The sequence below is a fragment of the Toxotes jaculatrix genome, chromosome 8 (genome assembly GCF_017976425.1).
Source record: "Toxotes jaculatrix isolate fToxJac2 chromosome 8, fToxJac2.pri, whole genome shotgun sequence".
NCBI lineage: Eukaryota > Metazoa > Chordata > Actinopteri > Toxotidae > Toxotes > Toxotes jaculatrix.
This window is the reverse complement of record NC_054401.1, coordinates 8,760,920-8,777,980: the sequence shown is the minus strand read 5'-3', so window position 1 is coordinate 8,777,980 and position 17,061 is coordinate 8,760,920. Positions and strand designations below refer to the sequence as shown.

Sequence of the window (17,061 nt, the reverse complement as noted above, 5' to 3'; positions counted from 1 at the left end):
GGAGTCCAGCTGTGTTTGATTATACTGATTGGACTTGATTAGGAAGGGCACACACCTGTCTATATAAGACCTTACAGTTCACAGTGCATGTCAGAGCAAATGAGAATCATGAGGTCAAAGGAACTGCCTGAAGAGCTCAGAGACAGAATTGTGGCAAGGCACAGATCTGGCCAAGGTTACAAAAAAATTTCTTCTGCACTTAAGGTTCCTAAGAGCACAGTGGCCTCCCTAATCCTTAAATGGAAGACATTTGGGACGACCAGAACCCTTCCTAGAGCTGGCCGTCCGGCCAAACTTAGCAATCTGGGGAGAAGAGCCTTGGTGAGAGAGGTAAAGAAGAACCCAAAGATCACTGTGGCTGAGCTCCAGAGATGCAGTCGGGAGGTGGGAGAAAGTTCTAGAAAGTCAACCATTACTGCAGCCCTCCACCAGCCGGGGGTTTATGGCAGAGTGGCCCGACGGAAGCCTCTCCTCAGCGCAAGACACATGAAATCCCACATGGAGTTTGCTAAAAAACACCTGAAGGACTCCAAGATGGACTTGACTTAAACCCAATTAAGCATCTCAGGAGAGACCTGAAAATGGCTGTCCACCAACGTTCACCATCCAACCTGACAGAACTGGAGAGGATCTTCAAGGAGGAATGGCAGAGGATCCCAAAATCCAGGTGTGAAAAACTTGTTGCATCATTCCCAAAAAGACTCAACAATTCCGTGTTTCTCTGTCAATATGGGGTGCTGTGCTTACATTAATGAGGAAAAAAATGAATTTAAATGATTTTAGCAAATGGCTGCAATATAACAGAGTGAAAAATTTAAGGGGGTCTGAATACTTTCCGTACCCACTGTACATAATGTCAGAAGGGCTTCTTGGTGTTGCTCATATGGGGACACTGGGACCCAGGTTTGTGGACTTGTTATGTCTTTTCCACCAGCGGCAAATCTTCTCCATCTTATTTTTTTCCTTCTCACAAATAACTGCCCCTACAAATAAAGAAATACAGTAAGAAGAACACAGAAAAAGGCCAATGTATTTTTAAGAACTGTAACTAACACTTCTGAAGAATCATTAAGTTTATAATGACCATTCAGTTTAAATCAAGAGAATATACTGAATGCAAGACTTTCTTAACACTGATCTCACTTGTTACAGGTTGTTTTACTTCATTATGCTATAAATCTAAAAACCTATGAGTAGCTCACATTTTAAATTCTTGCGGTTGGTTTTGCCCCACAGCTGACAAGTGCAGGATTCAGTCATTCCCTTTCCTGGTTGACCTAGATACACAAGGAAAGAAGAGCAGAAAGCGTCAGGAAAATGCATCCAGGTGATACTGAAGCTCTCATTACATATAAACTGATGAGATACTGTGTATTGTTTATTGTATTCCCTTGATAACACTCATATCACCTTTGCAGTTACACAGCCTGTTGTGCTGTCTTGGGGCGTTGACAGGATTTGCAGTTGTCAGTGGTTTTCCAACATCAGCAGCTACAACAGAATTGATATCAAACTTAAAACTTAACTTAAATTTTTTTGTAATAATTATTAGGTTAAGATTAGATTAAAAGTGTTTTGAACATTAATCTTACTTACCAGCAGTGGATGTCCTGACAATCAGAGATTCTTTGTGTCTCTCAGGAAAACCTTTGAAAAATTGTTAAATAAGTAAATAAATACAAATGCACAAAATGTAAAATTACTTGTATAAATCACTATAATATCTTATTTAGATAAAGTATTCAATACCTTGGCTGCGCTCAGTGAACATTAGCAGCACAAGAGCCAACAGCAGAAACATCCTCGATCCCATGCTGTAGTAAAGCCAGTACAATACCGTATGTCCCGGAAAAGAAATCCTGCATGTGCACTAACTTCAGTCCCAGTGAGGGAATGTTGTTGTGGCTCTTTATAAAGGGTGGTGTTGACGTCTAAAGCTGAGCTGTGACAAATCAACTGCCAGTTACGTGAAGCATGTCTTACCCAAACACCACCTTTGCAGTTGGTGGTTGTGAATAAAAGGAAAGATGTGCCTTTGTCAATAAATCTGATAGTGGTTTAGGGTAAGGGCTCATTGTTGTGAGAATTTGAGGGGCCCAAAGCGTAGCCTTGTTTTTAAATCTCAAGTGAAACTTTTCTTACAGGGTCTTATCATGTGAGTAACCTGTTATTACTTGATTTTACTCTTTTACTTACTTTGTGTGACACACACATTTTAAGTTCTATGCTTTTTCTTACTGTTTCAAGCTGAGATCATATTCTGTTCCACTCTTTAAACCACCTGTGCAAACAACATGGGACAAAGCTGAAAAGTTAAAAGAACATATAAGTTCATCTGACTGTAGCTGGTATACAACACATACAGCATGTATTCCACGGCAAATACACTTTGTGCTATGAAAATCACAATAATGTAGCTTATCAGCCTTCTCAAAACCACTGCAATTGATATGCCACAAACATGCAAGATAAGGCTTGCTGTTATCCCGGAAACAGCCAGAATTTTAAGTATTAGATACTGTATTATGTATAATGACCATTGAAGAGGTGTCGGTCTCATGCTGGCACTGCCAAATGCAGTTAAGAGCAAAGCCAGACTTGTCCACCCTTCTCTAGTTTCGGAAATGCAGCTCTCTGCCTTCAGCCATGTGTGAAACAAGAACAAAACCAGTCAACCAAAAGCAATAAATGTCAGGTGGACTGCGTATATGCACTCCAGGTGAACCTAGCAGCCTTTGACAAGTAAAATCACTCATTGGATACTGAACCCATTTTGTCTTCATGTTTAATGAATTCTTTCCTCACTTACACAATCAGCCACACTGAAGCATAACGCAGAAGCCTTTTAGTGTGAAGCAAATCCTTTTTGGTCATCTAATGGGCCATTATGTTGCAGACAAGACTCAATCTGAAGCACAAGCAATTGTAGATGTATCGATACGGCTTCACAGCCCACTCAAATACATCCATGTTTACCTAAACACAGCCTTTCACATCAAAATCTGTTGTTGCAACAATTGGTGAAGCAAAAAGGTACATGGACAATAATGAAATAACTTGTGACATGATAAGCAAGTAAACAGTAATGGTCAAACATTTGGTCATTCAAATTAACACGTACAAAAGACATAAGAAATCACAAGAGTAAATAAAGCTATTGACAAGTAAACTGAACTCAAGAAACTTAGTGAAACTGAGAAACCAAAAATGACAAAGGATGACAGGGGAATTTCTTAGTCAGGGCATTTCTTGAATCTTGTATTATTATTATTTTTTAAACCAGAAATATCCTAGCACCTGAAGAGCCACAGTCTCACACACTTTTCCAAATAGGTCCTGTTCCAGTAGCCTCGATAGGGCAGTATGTTTCGCCATAGAATGTTTTTTCTAAAAAAAAAAAAAAAAAAAAAAAAGGCATCTGTCCATATTCTGACTCACAAGACATGTAGCTGAAGGGATGGGATCTGGAGCACATGGTTAGAAATACAGCTTCAAATAAGGTGCAGCAACTAATGTTTTGACCTACAGCATATCTTTATTACAGCAAACAGTTGCTGTACCTTTTTGAAAGCTTTACACATAACCCTTGGACATCTGGATTTATTTACGCATTACAGATATTGTCCCTTCAGATAATTTCATTGTTCTGAATGTTGAGTCACTGGCTCTGAGTTCCCCTTATCATATTCAACCCTCATATCATGTGGCATAGAAGTAAAACAGTCCTTTGGTGGAAAAACACTTTTGGAATCAAAAGCTAGTGGAACAGATGCTTACCGGGAATTGAGGCAGGACACTGTCTCACTATAGCACAGCACATTTAATTTCTGACTGTATCATAAAACACCAAAAAAGTTATGGTCCCATTACTTGTAACAGTGGTCACCAACCCTGGCCATGGAGAGGACATGCACAAATAGTGCAGCTCTTAGGCCTTAATAATTGACTCTATCCGTCATTCAAGGTCTGAAAAAGATGAGTGTGATGCTCTCAGGAAACAGGGACGAGGACCACTGCGGTAGTGTAAGTTTGTGCCCTGATTGCTTAGTTCTCAGCAGGTTTATCTAGCATGGACTTGAGATGAGCGTGCAGGGGCTCACACACAGCCTGGTAGCCCTGGGGAGTCAGATGAAGGTAGTCATACATGTCCTGGTGGGAGATGCTTCCATTGGAGTGGACAAAGCCAGGGTCCACATTGAGGAAAGAGGCGTGTGGGAGCAACGATACGGCCTCCTGGACCAGCTTGTTCACTTTGGCATTTCGCTCCCGCAGAGGGTTTGGCAATTTACCTCTGGGCAGTATTCCCTGAAAAAAACAAATGTATGCATGCTATTTAAAAAAAAATGGAACATTCCCTGAACTTGTAGGCAATAGTTTTACAATAAAAAATACCAGTCCAAAAACCAATGCCATTTAAGCTCTCTCCCAAACAAATGCATCTTTTTAAATTTAATATGTCAAGTATGACTCACATGATCACTTCCAAACAGTTCACATGTAATTTAAGAGCTTTTTTAAGAACAAGTTCAAGTCTGTCTAAACCCAATAGTTAGGTTCCCACGTGAACAATGAAACTGATTTTTCTTGCTGTGATCATTCCTCTTGTTCATTGGCTGTTCATCTGGCCATTAAAAACATCTTTCTAACGCACTTCCAAGCTCTTGACATGGGGGGGGGGGGGGACAAAATCCACGATCTTTGTTGTGGATTTTGCAAAAGTACATTCTGAATTTTATCTACAGTTAATGTGAGAAAGTATGTGCCAAAGTTACAGTGTTTTTAGTACAGAATTCCCTCTTTTTGTTACTATCCTTTTAGTGCAGCTCACCTCAGAAACAGTCTGGAAAAAAAAATTGTGGATTTTGTCCCCCATCACTGCCACTGGAAGAACAAACTGTTGAAGTGTACATGTGGGCATTTGGATATTGGTTTAAGACAGACTGAGAAAAATGTGAACACAACAACTGCAATGTGTCCAAGCGTCTATTGTTTATCTACTGAAGGGGTGATATTACGCTGAAATTTGATGGTTGCATGAACATCATTTGTCATTTCCAACAGACATGCAGATGAGTAGATTAACACTTCCTTTAAGGAATGTATCTGACAAAACCTACGAGTACAAGTGTTTGGGCATGGGGGAGCTTGTTCTTGATGACTTGGACGATAGCCATGATGCCCCCACAGATCTGTTCAGCAGTGTGACCGTGGTTATTGGTGCCTACCCACAGCACTACGACCTACAACAACAAAAGAGGAAAGATTGCATGACTGTGCAGATGTCACTGACAGTTTGGGGTCACTGTACCTAGAATTAGGATCTCAGCACAAAGCTGAGGACAATGAGTCTACTGTGTGAATGAACAAGCATGATCATGTTCTCTATTTTTGGCAGTGTTTTGGACCTTTGGGCTGATGTTATCCAATTCACCGTTGCTCAGTCTCCAAAGCACATGCTGTGTTGCATCACCACCCACCCCAAAGTTGAGGGCATGGAGAGGAGAGAACAGCTGCCTCCATATCTGCAGACAAACCACAACACAGGTTTAAGAAAACATGGCAAGCGGTCAGATACTACATAAAAAACAGACACATAGAGGAATATGATCTGTGTTTTACCCCAAACTGGTGCATGAGCTGAATAAGAGAGTCTCCAACAAACAGGACATCAGGTTCTTTGTCTTTGCTGTCAGACACAAAGCGGTTGTGCTACAAAGAGAAAAAGGGAAAAACACCAAACAACTGAAGACTTTTCTGTTTCCAACACCAAGCATCCCGCTAAATGCAGTATCAAAGGCCACTCTTAAAGATGAGGCATGTCAGCTGAGCATAGTCACAAAACATTAGAGCTGAAATGATTAGTCTATTGCAATACAGTAGAGCTAGAGCTAAAGGACGTTGTCACTATTGATTAATGTGATTTTTTTTTTTTTTTTTTATTAATCGCCCGGTCTGTGAAAAATGCCCACTCACAGCTTCTCAAAACAGTGATGTCTGCAAATGTGTTGTTTTTTCCAACCCATACTTCAAAATTCAAATATATTCATTTTATTGTGGCATATGTCAAATAAGAGCTGCAAAGGTTCTCCTTTGAGAAGCTGGAATCAGAAATTTGTCTTGCTTGAAAAACGTCTGAAACAATAAATCGATAACAAAAATAGCTTCCAATTACTATACAACTGTTGCAGCTCTATTATAAAGTTATGTCTCATAAAAATAAGTGACAACTAATTCATTATTTATCTGTTTTGTTTTTGACTTCTATTTTGAACAATTCATAAAAATGCTGTTATCACAGAAGCATTATGCAGCACCAATACGTCAGACTTGGACCAGTTTCAACTGCGATACCTCCCCTAAGCTCCCACCTTCAGTGATCAAGGTATAAATTCACAAAACTAAACATTAGCGACAATGCAGAGTGGGAAAACTTGACAATTCGTGACTGTTGTTATGCTGCTATGTAAAACCACAGGGAACAAGTGACAGAAAACTCATAATGAGGATGATAATTTCACACACCAGAGACATCCATCGTCCATCTCCATGGATGTCCTCACAGGGAGTGGGTGTGGCGGCTGGATTTGGGTCTACTGCACTCATGACTTCACTCTATCTATGTTGGAAAGCAGTCACGAAGAAGTTTTGGTACTTCTTGCAACAAAGACAAACCGATAAATCAGTATTCAATAGCTACAATTCCTGGATAAATCTATGGAGGTTGCCTGAATTAGCCACAGTAGCTAGCCTACTTGCTGGAACACAAGACAGATGATAAGAGATAACGGTCACACCCTGGTTGTTATTATCGCTAAAACATGCAAGCCCGTCTTGTGCAAGAAAAAGCAGAAGGCAGCGCTTTATATACCGGTTAAATTTAGAAACATTACTGAACTCTAGCTACCACAAATCAAAATATCGTCAATCGCTTGATCAGTTTCAGGAAGTAAAATCTTACTATAGTTGAACGTACCATTATCTCCCGCTGGCAACAGTATATATGTTTTCATGTATTTTAGCGTTATGTGACACTTTATTGACACAGTGTGTTTTACAATCAGTTTTACAGCATACGGTACGAATAAATGATGAGTAAAGAATTGCCTAAGTGAAGAGGAACTGAAAAGATGCGACGGTTTTACCTTCTCGTCTGTGAAAGTGGATTCGCCCTGCTCGTTGGTGTTCGTGAGAGTTGGTGCTGCGCGAAGAAATCTGCAGCCAGTGTTGCCATATTGAGCAGTTTTCCGCCTAATTGGGCTACTTGTCTTTTGATAGGGCGAGTTGTTGCAATGTGGGCAACTTTTTGTGTGGTTTTCAACCATGAAAAGTTCGGCTGCATTCAAGAGGTTTTCAAACCGTAAGGGCGTCGGGGGAGAGAGGTGAGGTAACGTGAGGTGAAAGAGACAGGTGCATGCAGGTGTTCCAAAAACAACTTGAAGTTAACACTTCTCCAATGTGTCTACTTTCGGTTGTCAGTGGTCTCCACATGCACCAGATGTGAATTCAGTGTAACACCTTGGGATATTAGTCAAATCTGAACACGCAGACACGACATAAATATTTTTAGATTAAGTGTAACATGCTTTGCGAGTATATGATTAGCTCAGACGACCACTGTAAATAAACATCCATAAACCCACTCAGAGATCGTAGAAAAACGAGGATTCAGAACTTGCCTGAGAATGATCAGGTTTTGAAGTTTTCTTGAGTATAAGAGTAGTCCAGTGACAGTTGTCAGGACATCCAAATGTGCAATCCAAACAGGAATTACGAATAGATAAATCGGCGTATTTAATTTTCAAAGTGCAAACAAATATAGGGTAAAAAACGGGGATCAAGTTGTATCCAACCCATTGTGACAATCATTGAATCCATGGCAACATTATATTTTGTGTTTCTTTCAGGAAAAAAATAATTTAATATTTAATCTCGTTTTATATAAGATAAAAAGGTTAAATTAATAAAAAGCCCTTTCCTGAATGAAATGAATTAAAAAAAAATATTCGCATTCTGGCCACACTGTCTTTGGTATGTTGCCCAGCAACGACATTCTGCAGCAAAAAGCGAGTGCGGACAATTTCGGTAAGCAGCATTGTTAAGTAATGATTTTAATTTTGTATAAAAATTAATTAGTATTTTACAGATTTACTGTTTGTCTCTCATTGCGTGCTTGAAATTTAGGTTAGTTCATCTGGTTATTAGCAGCTACAGCTAAATACGGTAACTTAATACAGGTATTGGTCAAGTTAAATTGCACCTGATGATTGACCTTATTATCACCTGATGGCTAGCTAGCTAACAGCTACGCTACATTAACAGGCTGAATTCATGTCAGGTGTCGAGCTGAGGGGTCGCGGTTGCACAGCAAAATTTTGATTTGTCTTTTCATTCTTTCATTTCATGGCATCTTTTTAAATGACAAGCACATTAATTGCCCTATAAAACATTGTATATTTCTCATAATTAACAGCAGCAGCAACATCAAGCAGCAGACTCTTCACTATCTTGTATAAATTCCTAATATCCATAGCGGCATGAGTGAAAGAAAAATACCTTGTCATGCATTTTAGACACTTCACAAAATGTATGGACAGAGTCCACAAGGTCACAGTCCATAAGTCCAGTGGGGTGACATTTGAATTCAGCTACTGTCATTGATGCATTAGTAAAGTGCTTTAAAAGTGTTGAGGTGCAACCGCATCCTGTAGCTGTCTTATCTCTATTTTGTACCTGCATCATATTTCCTTATAAATTGCTAACCATAGTTATCTTTTCATAGAATCAGGTGCAGCATGAGCTGCATGTGTGGCAGATCTTTGTCAGACAAAGTAAAGATTTTGCATTTTTTCAACGGGCAGCCAGAAACAACAGGTAAAAACTGTCGCTCAGTGCAAAGATGCACCGCAGACTGCAAATGTTTAAACCATTATAAGACAAATAGGCAGCGCAAAATGAAACGACTGAAGACCCGCAAGGAGAGGAGTCAGATGAGAGGTGGTGCAAAAGAGGCCTCAAAGACCAAATTACATCACCATCACTGCAACCACCAAAGCAGTAAAGATATGGCACATCTCCACAACTGCTGTCATAGTAACCATCATTGTCTTTCAAGAAAAAGTGCACCATGTCCACATGTCGTTCCTGCTGCACAGGAGCCCAGCATCATCACAGACAGCCGCCTGATAGGACACCATGGCCTGTTCAAACATGAGGTGAAGTCTATTGACATTGAACGTTTGCTAAGTGAGCAGGGTAAGCCGGACAAAAGCAGACAGAAAGCACAAGAAAGGAACCATGCTGTTTCACATAAATCTTCAACACCTCACGTTCCTTTCTCCAGTAATGATTTGTTGGGTGCTGATTCTGATGAGGTTGCGCCATGTGAAAAGAAAGCACACTCTGCGACGGACATCCATGAAGATTGTTGGGAAAAAGAAAAGGAAATCAGTCATGGGTCAGATGTTACACCTGGGCAGAGACCACAGCAACAACTTGATCTTTCATCTGGAAACTGTAAAAGCATCTTCTCATCTCATCACAGTTCCCTTGATGTAGTGACAATCGAGAGCCAGAAGGCCAACTCTGTCATGCCTGAAGAAGACAAAGAGTCTCAGCTGACTCCCATTGTTGACAGGGACAATGTGAACACATTAAAAAAGAAGGTAAAGACACACATGATTTCTTCTCTTGAGCCCACCCCAAAGAACCAGGAGCCTCCAGCCCACCAGGCACAAGGTCATGGTCTCAGCCCAAGTCCACTTCAGCTCTCCAGCTCACTCACTGTTGACAGCTTTGACATACAGCACAGAAGACAAGATCCTGGACGTGTATCTCACTCTGTCAGTGCAATGGCAGCACGTTTGTGTGACTGTCTGCAGTTCCCACTTCTGGGAAGGAGAAACCTGCTGGCAGAGAGCAGGCAGGTGCTGCTGAAGACCCTGCAGGAGAGGCATGGATCCCGGCTTCAGGAGAACCTCCTCAAGGAGCAGCAACAGTTCAGCTTTGGAACTGATCTCACACAGGCATTCCAGGATCACGACCAGGAGCCAACCGTGATAGAGGAAAATCAGCTCCTGCCTACAGGTAAGCACTGCAATAGAAGACAGCTCTGGCATTTGAATAATAAAAAGAAAATATAATGATTTGTTAAAGATCATTATCATTTTAAAGTGATAACTCATTGTTAGGTTTTATCATCTCTCTGTATAATCAGAAAATTCTTACGTTGAGACATTGTGTGTCACAGTTCTCATCTAGAAATTAAAACTAAGTTAAATCTTACCAACATTACTGAAGGTGACATGTTCACATGGTACAACCCTGAACTGGGGATGTTGAATTTGTTAGTATTTTTTACTTCGTGATAACCGATAACTGTCCACATTACCCATCTTTAAAGCTGACCTGTGGAGTTTTCTTGTAAAGAAACTTATGTTTACATTCAGTGTTAGTTATCCTAATGCACTGACATTAACATTTTAATAATGTTAACATTATTTGGCAGTTTTTGGCAGGTTTCTTTTCATGTACCAGCTGTCGATCATTTGGAATAGCAGGAATGTGAATTGCGTCTCCTGAGAGTTGTTTTTAAGACAGGTTTGAAAAATTGTGAACCTATATATAAAAGGCCTTTGTCAGGGGTCCAATCCAGGGGGTTCTATTTCTTGTTTGAAAAAGCCACAGGCAGCACTGCACACAAAATTTCTGGACAGTTTTTCAGCTGTGTTTCTTTCTGTTTCAGATGCATTAGCATTTCAAGCCAACACTACTGGACAGCTGTGTTTTGACACCAAGAAAACCACATCTTTCAAAAGGATGGCAAGTAGGCATTTTGACTGGAAGTCCAGTCTACAGCCACACCAGAGCCCGGAGCCGGTAAGACCTTTTTAAAAGTTTACACTTCCGCTTTCTTATTTAGGTAAATTTCACATATGGTCAGTTTCCTTTGTTTGATAATCATCAGATAATTTAAGATTCTCTCACTCTGGAATAAAATGCTTTCTGGTGTTTCATGTGAAGACTGCTGAATGGTTGACAAACCCTGTGGATACTTCTGCCAGTCTTTTGGATGATGTGCTCAGATCTAGTTGCTCTCCTCAGTTCTGCATGGACTTTGAGCCCTCTGGACCATCAGCAAGTGATCATTTGTTCGCTCCCTCTCCTACCTCATGCTGGGGAGAAAAAACCTCAGCATCTCAGCACTGGGAGGACAGTTTCAACAGGCCAAAGAGCAAACAGTCAGTTTTTTTTGATTTCTCTGAAAACAGGTTTATGAACCACACCAGAGAAGTTAGAGAGAGGACCTGCGGGCCTCAGCACAATGACAGCAATATCCAGCCCTTCTTTCCTAACCAAACACGGCTGCCAGATAGACATTCAACAGAGCCAATGCTCTTTACCCAGGAGCAAGGCGCATTTGAAACTCACAGATATTCCTTTGGTCCCTCCTTCTCTGCCCAAACTCACCATCCAGATCAGAGCAACCATTTCCAGCCTTTCAGCCAATTCAGTCACCCTTCAACTTGCCCTCCCCTCAGGTCCCACCACACTGACATGATGCATTACCCCCCATCTCACATGCTTGAAAGAAGCCCAGCACCTCCTCTGTCTTCTTTACCGAGCCCTGAGCACTGGTCCTTTCCTCCTATGAAACTGTACTAGTGTGTAGTGAAACTCTGCATAGAGTCATGCCTGCGAACATTTCTTTGGCTAACTAAACAACAATGCTCTCGTAATTAATTCCATCAAGCCTTTATGTTCATCGTCAGCGAAAATATGTGTTGTGTGCTCATACTTTATTAAAAACACAGTATTAAATGCAATATCAATAACTGTCATCTGAAGAGTTACCTCTTTTATTCTTTTGTGCCATTTATTAGACAAAGAAACACACAATAATGTATTGTTTACATCTTAATATGTAGAATTGTATTAACAGGTGTGTTATAGGGAATTCTGTGCAGAGCAGTAATTTTAGCAAAGCTGTACTATTGTGAAAGCTATATAATATTTTTTTGTGTATGTGGACGACATTTAAATGCAATTGTACATCAAGCATTGCTAAAGATAGAACTGGACTGATCACAAGGTATTAAATAACACTGCTGATTCTTGCTTGTATAAATGATGTTATTGTTAGTCTTACAATGCATCACACTGTACATTCACACCATATTTTTATGACCCTCTCCCTGCAGCAGAGACTTGTATTATTCATTTAACATAGTGAAGGGTTTATCTTTACTAAATTACAAACAAAATCTCAAATCTTTTACGGGAGCAAGTAATAGTTTTCATCTGATGTCTCACAATGTTCAGTTTCCTCACTTTCTGCAGTAACACAACCTTCACTTTTGGCACTTTCTTCTGTTTTCAGTCGGCTTGCCGTTCTCATTGCCCTACGTAGGTGATTCCAAAACAGGTCTTGGGCCTGCTCTGGGTTAGTGCAGTCAGGGCCAGGCCACTGCAGATAAGTCTTTTTTAGCATGACTTTCCTCATGCGGTGATAGGATGACAGCTGCCTCTCAGAGATTGGCTCCAAAAACACGAGCAGAAGAACGTCCCGGTGCTCATCGAAGAGTCTGTAGCTGGCGAGCTGGATTTCCAGAGAACACCACTCACTTTGTAGGAAATTCCTGCTCACCACACAAATAGTTTTACGGCTGCTGTACACAGCAGAGACGATGTTGTCCACAATGTCTCGGCCCAGTTCAAAGTCCCTGTGATGTAGGCAAAGTTTAAAAGATGATCCGTTTCCCTCCAGGTTGGGCAGCAAGTGGTCCATGACCCATTGTTCATCAGAGGAATTATAGGAAATAAATGCATCGTATTTGCAGTTTTCCTCCTCTTCTCTGAGTCTGCGCCACTGCTCACTAAACCATGAACGGAACACATAGTAGCTATACTTCATTTTCCAATAGAGTTTGACATACAGCAAAGGAATGATTGTTAACAGGAAAATCACAGCCGCTGTGCTGAAGAACAGATACTCTCCTAGATCTATGTAACAAACTTTGGTATCAAAGTTATAGAATTTGAATTTTGTATCATGTTGGCATGACAGATTGTAGAGGTAGACTACCTGGACCTTTTGGTCATATTTTGTCCAGTTTTGCAGCAAGCTGTTCTGGCAGGTGCAGCTTAAAGGAATATTACGTATGTCAAGGTATTGGAGTTTAGGTAGACTTTGTAGTGCATCTACACTAATGCTCTGCATCACATTGCGGTTAAGCTGCAGTGTGCGTAACTGTGTAAGATTCCCAAAAACCTCCTTTGAGAAGTTCTGAATGCCCATGTTTTCTAGAATAAATCTGGTCAAATTTCTCAGATTTTTAAAGATTCCCGGTTCTAGTTTTGTCACCCCAACACAGCAATTCTCCAGTGTGAGGAAACGCAAGCTGGTCAGATCATCAAATGCATCAGGAGGAAGATGAAAGATGTTGTTGTTGGTGAGATACAGAGATTTCAGTGAGTGGAGGCCACGGAAAAGAGTGCGGGGTAAAACTGTCAGGCCATAAGGTTGCTGCTTGTCCAATTTCAAATCACTGAGTTTGCTGAGATTGATAAATGGTGGAGGGATTTTTTCATTGTGGAAGCTAATCTTATTACCTTGTAAATCCAGCACTGTAAGTGTATCTTGAAATACATGATAGAGGGAAGTGTCAATCTGTCTGAGGTTGTTTCCGTCTAGATAGAGTTTGGACAGACTTTGTAGTCCATCGAGACCTGATGGCTGAAAATGAGTGATCTTATTACCTCCAAGATCCAGTGTAGTTAGATTTGTGAGTCTGAGGAAGGTCCCATTAAAAATTACAGAAATACGGTTGTTGCGTAGGTTAAGGGTTTGCAGTTTGAAATTATCTTCAAAGGTCACATTGAACAAATCAGTTAAGAGGTTATTGTCCAAACGGAGTGTCTCAAGCCTTTTTAGCCCTTTGAGAGCCTTTTGATGGAGAAAAGAAATTGAGTTTATGTTAAGTTTTAGTGTCTTGATATTTGGTGTCTGGTAGAAAGCATAAGAACTCACTGAGAGGATGCGGTTGTAGCGATAGCTCAGCTCTTCCAAGTCTTTGAAATAAACCCTCTTTTGTGTTTTACAGGACTGGAGGGAGATAAGATGGTTATGCTCTGCACTGAAGCTTTTTATGTACGTCTGGCTGTTGAGAAAGTTAAGGCAGCTTGTGCTTTTCAGTTCGTTGCGGGATAGATCCAGAGCCCCTGTGATTTTAGGACAATAGTGGAATGTGTAGTTTGTTAGATTCTTAATGCCATTAAGATCCAGGTGCAGATTTTTAATCCATTTTGTTTTTTTCTTTAACAATCTGCATAGCTCTATTAGCAGGCTGTCACTTTTTAGACCTGTGCCAGAGAAATCAACATGACCTGCACTGATGTTACTGATGTTCAAAAACTCCGCTATCTTGACACTTGTTGAACGCAAACGGAGATAGTTTATATGCCTCAAATCCACTCCTTGAAAAGCCATTGTAGGGAGCCTAGAATTGTATGACAAATCTAGTATCATTATGGACCTGAGAAATGAATGTTTACATGCTAATGTGGACAAATTATTTCTACATATGTATAAAATAGTGAGGGATTTGGGTAGTGACACATTTGAGTGGCTAAGAGAGGTCAGACTGTTAAAGCAGAGGTCTAGTATCTTCAGATTTAATAGCCGTGACACAGACTCAGCGATCCCTGAGAAATTTGTCAGAAGGTTTTGTCTCATGATTAAAGTGTTTAGATTGAGAGTGGCAGAGAAAATGCCTTCAGGGAGCTGCTTTAATTTGTTGTTTGTCAGCGAGAGAAAGGTGAGGTTGTGAAGGTCCTCAAACAGAGAAGGGTTGAGTTCTGATATGATGTTAAAAGACAAATTTAGAGACTGAAGTTGATGCAAGTTTTTGAAAGCATATTGATCGATGATCCTCAATTGGTTATGATCTAATATGAGGTGCTGAAGCTTCGGTAGATGAACAAAGCTGTTGTTGGGAATGTGCCACACAGGATTATTGGAGATGGTGAGATTGATGACAGATGGCGGCAGGTCATTTATAATTGCAGTCATGTTCTTTTCCTTTCGATCAATGCATTTGAAAGCTTTTCCATTGGAGTATGGGTTTGCAATGCAGTTCTTAAAGCTGTAAGCACTGATGAGTTGAATGGCTCCAAGAACAACTGCAACTGACAACAACTGATGAGTTAAACCAGCCATTTTTTTCTTGTTGCAGTCTAGAGAAACAGTCCTTGAAATAGCTTTCATCAGCGTCTTTGTTGGTTTGGTTTGTTTGAATATGTTTAAAAGGCCTCTGGGTTGTTCATTAGTTGGATGTGGTGCAGGAATCTGAAGACAGAGCAGGACACAACACATATCAGATGAAAGTTTTGAAATCAGGCCAAGAAGAACATATTACGTCAGCTACCTGTATTTGAAAATTCTAACTTTCCATGTACATTGTATACACAGCATATAGCAATAATAGCAAATAACACATAGCAATGACATAAATGTTAGTTTACATTTTTATCAAATACAGTTATGTTTTCAGAAGTCTGATGTATAAAGCGCTGACACGAAGCCCCACGATAAAAATCCTTGTTTTTATGATGTTTCTGCAGTAAAGTCAGTAGTATGAACTCCTACACTTATTCTGTTTCTTGCTGATGTTTCAGTTCCCTACCAGAACCAAAGTCCAGTTTTACCAGGTACCTATAATAGTCTGAGGTCAAAGCATCCTGTAATCCTCACCTGAGGATTACACCTATTGTGTGAGGTGTCTGCCAAGAAATGTAAACCTTGAAGTAACAAGGAACATTTCTGTTCCTCTTTTAAAGTGTTCTCACATCCCTTTTCTACTCTGCACATGTGTTACTCATCCTCCGTCTGACATTTGATTCCCTTTGTTGAAATTCATGTGTAATACTGTTAAAATGCTAACAGCTAAACGTCAAATAAATTGGAGTTTGGATGGACAACTAAATTACAGCTACATTTTCCTCATGAAATCCTTCCTGAGTAATGGCAGCATTAACACAGACAGGGAGACTTTCAAAATAATCCTTGTACCTTTTCTGTCATAAGCATTCTGCCATTATCTGTCCTACATTTCAGATTCAACTTCTTTATACAAGGAATTTTAGTCTAAAGATTTTCTGTTGTTCACGAGACAGCACTTGCAAATAAATCCTGAGAAAGGTCATCCTCACGTAATCTCTCACACAATCTTTCACAGATTTGTCTGATCAGAAAAGTAACTTCCAGTAGTTGCCAAATATCGTACTACATTTGAAGTTAAACTTAATAACAGTATTTTGCTATGGTAGCCTTACCTCTTCAAACGAATGTTGCTCACCAGATCTTGCCTCATCGGGCAGCTTCGTTGTACTGTGACCATCTTTAGATACACACAAAATCAGAAAGAGGAAGATGGTGGCAACCCATTCTTATTCTTTCATATTCAGTTCCAGCTAATAACATAAAAAAAAAAAAAAAAAAAGTAAAGAAGAAAAGAAAAGAAAAACATCCTAAACCACAACATGATAATTCCACAAGGTTTTATTGAAATACTGTTGAATGCATTTGTTAATTAAACACACATAAAACGTTCATTTTGTCGATTACTGGATTTATATGTTATTGAATAATATAATATGCCACCAAAACAATATTCAGGTACAATTACATTCCAAAATAAATGATGTGTGTAAATTCACCACTATAAACTTGTTTGTTTACTGTAAGGTGAAAGTCTTTGTTGCTGTAAATTTCGACATTTCCTTCTTTATGTGTTCGCTAGTTTGTTGCACAAACACAATTTCAACACAGCGAGTCGCTGTTTGACTTATAATGAAAGACAATGGTTCAAGTGTAGAAGTTTAGGCCTATTGAAATATTGAATTATTTCTCTGATGTCTTTTTACTACATCCCTGAGTCTCTGAATACCTGCTCAAATCTCTGATTTGTTTAGATATTAATATTATAGATGCAAGATATTATATAGTATAATAGTACAGAATAACAAACTGAAACAAAATGGCAGCTCAGTCTAAATATGTTCCTG

At 39.8% G+C, this 17,061-nt stretch overlaps 2 protein-coding genes across 2 annotated transcripts; both read right to left on the bottom strand.

Moving 5' to 3' along the window:
* Positions 1–2,768: 2,768 nt before the first annotated feature.
* On the bottom strand, positions 2,769–6,935 carry pafah1b3. The gene is made up of 5 exons (XM_041044336.1): positions 6,523–6,935; positions 5,620–5,709; positions 5,406–5,522; positions 5,118–5,240; positions 2,769–4,305 (listed from the first exon to the last, which is right to left on the bottom strand). The coding sequence occupies exons 1-5, from the start codon at positions 6,601–6,603 to the stop codon at positions 4,045–4,047; spliced, it is 672 nt and encodes a 223-aa protein (XP_040900270.1). The 5' UTR covers positions 6,604–6,935; the 3' UTR covers positions 2,769–4,044.
* Positions 6,936–11,838: 4,903 nt separating this feature from the next.
* On the bottom strand, positions 11,839–16,400 carry tlr21 (toll-like receptor 21). The gene is made up of 2 exons (XM_041044167.1): positions 16,330–16,400; positions 11,839–15,343 (listed from the first exon to the last, which is right to left on the bottom strand). Exon 2 carries the CDS (start codon positions 15,260–15,262, stop codon positions 12,272–12,274), a length of 2,991 nt encoding a protein of 996 aa, XP_040900101.1. The 5' UTR covers positions 15,263–15,343; positions 16,330–16,400; the 3' UTR covers positions 11,839–12,271.
* Between the last annotated feature and the right edge of the window lie 661 nt (positions 16,401–17,061).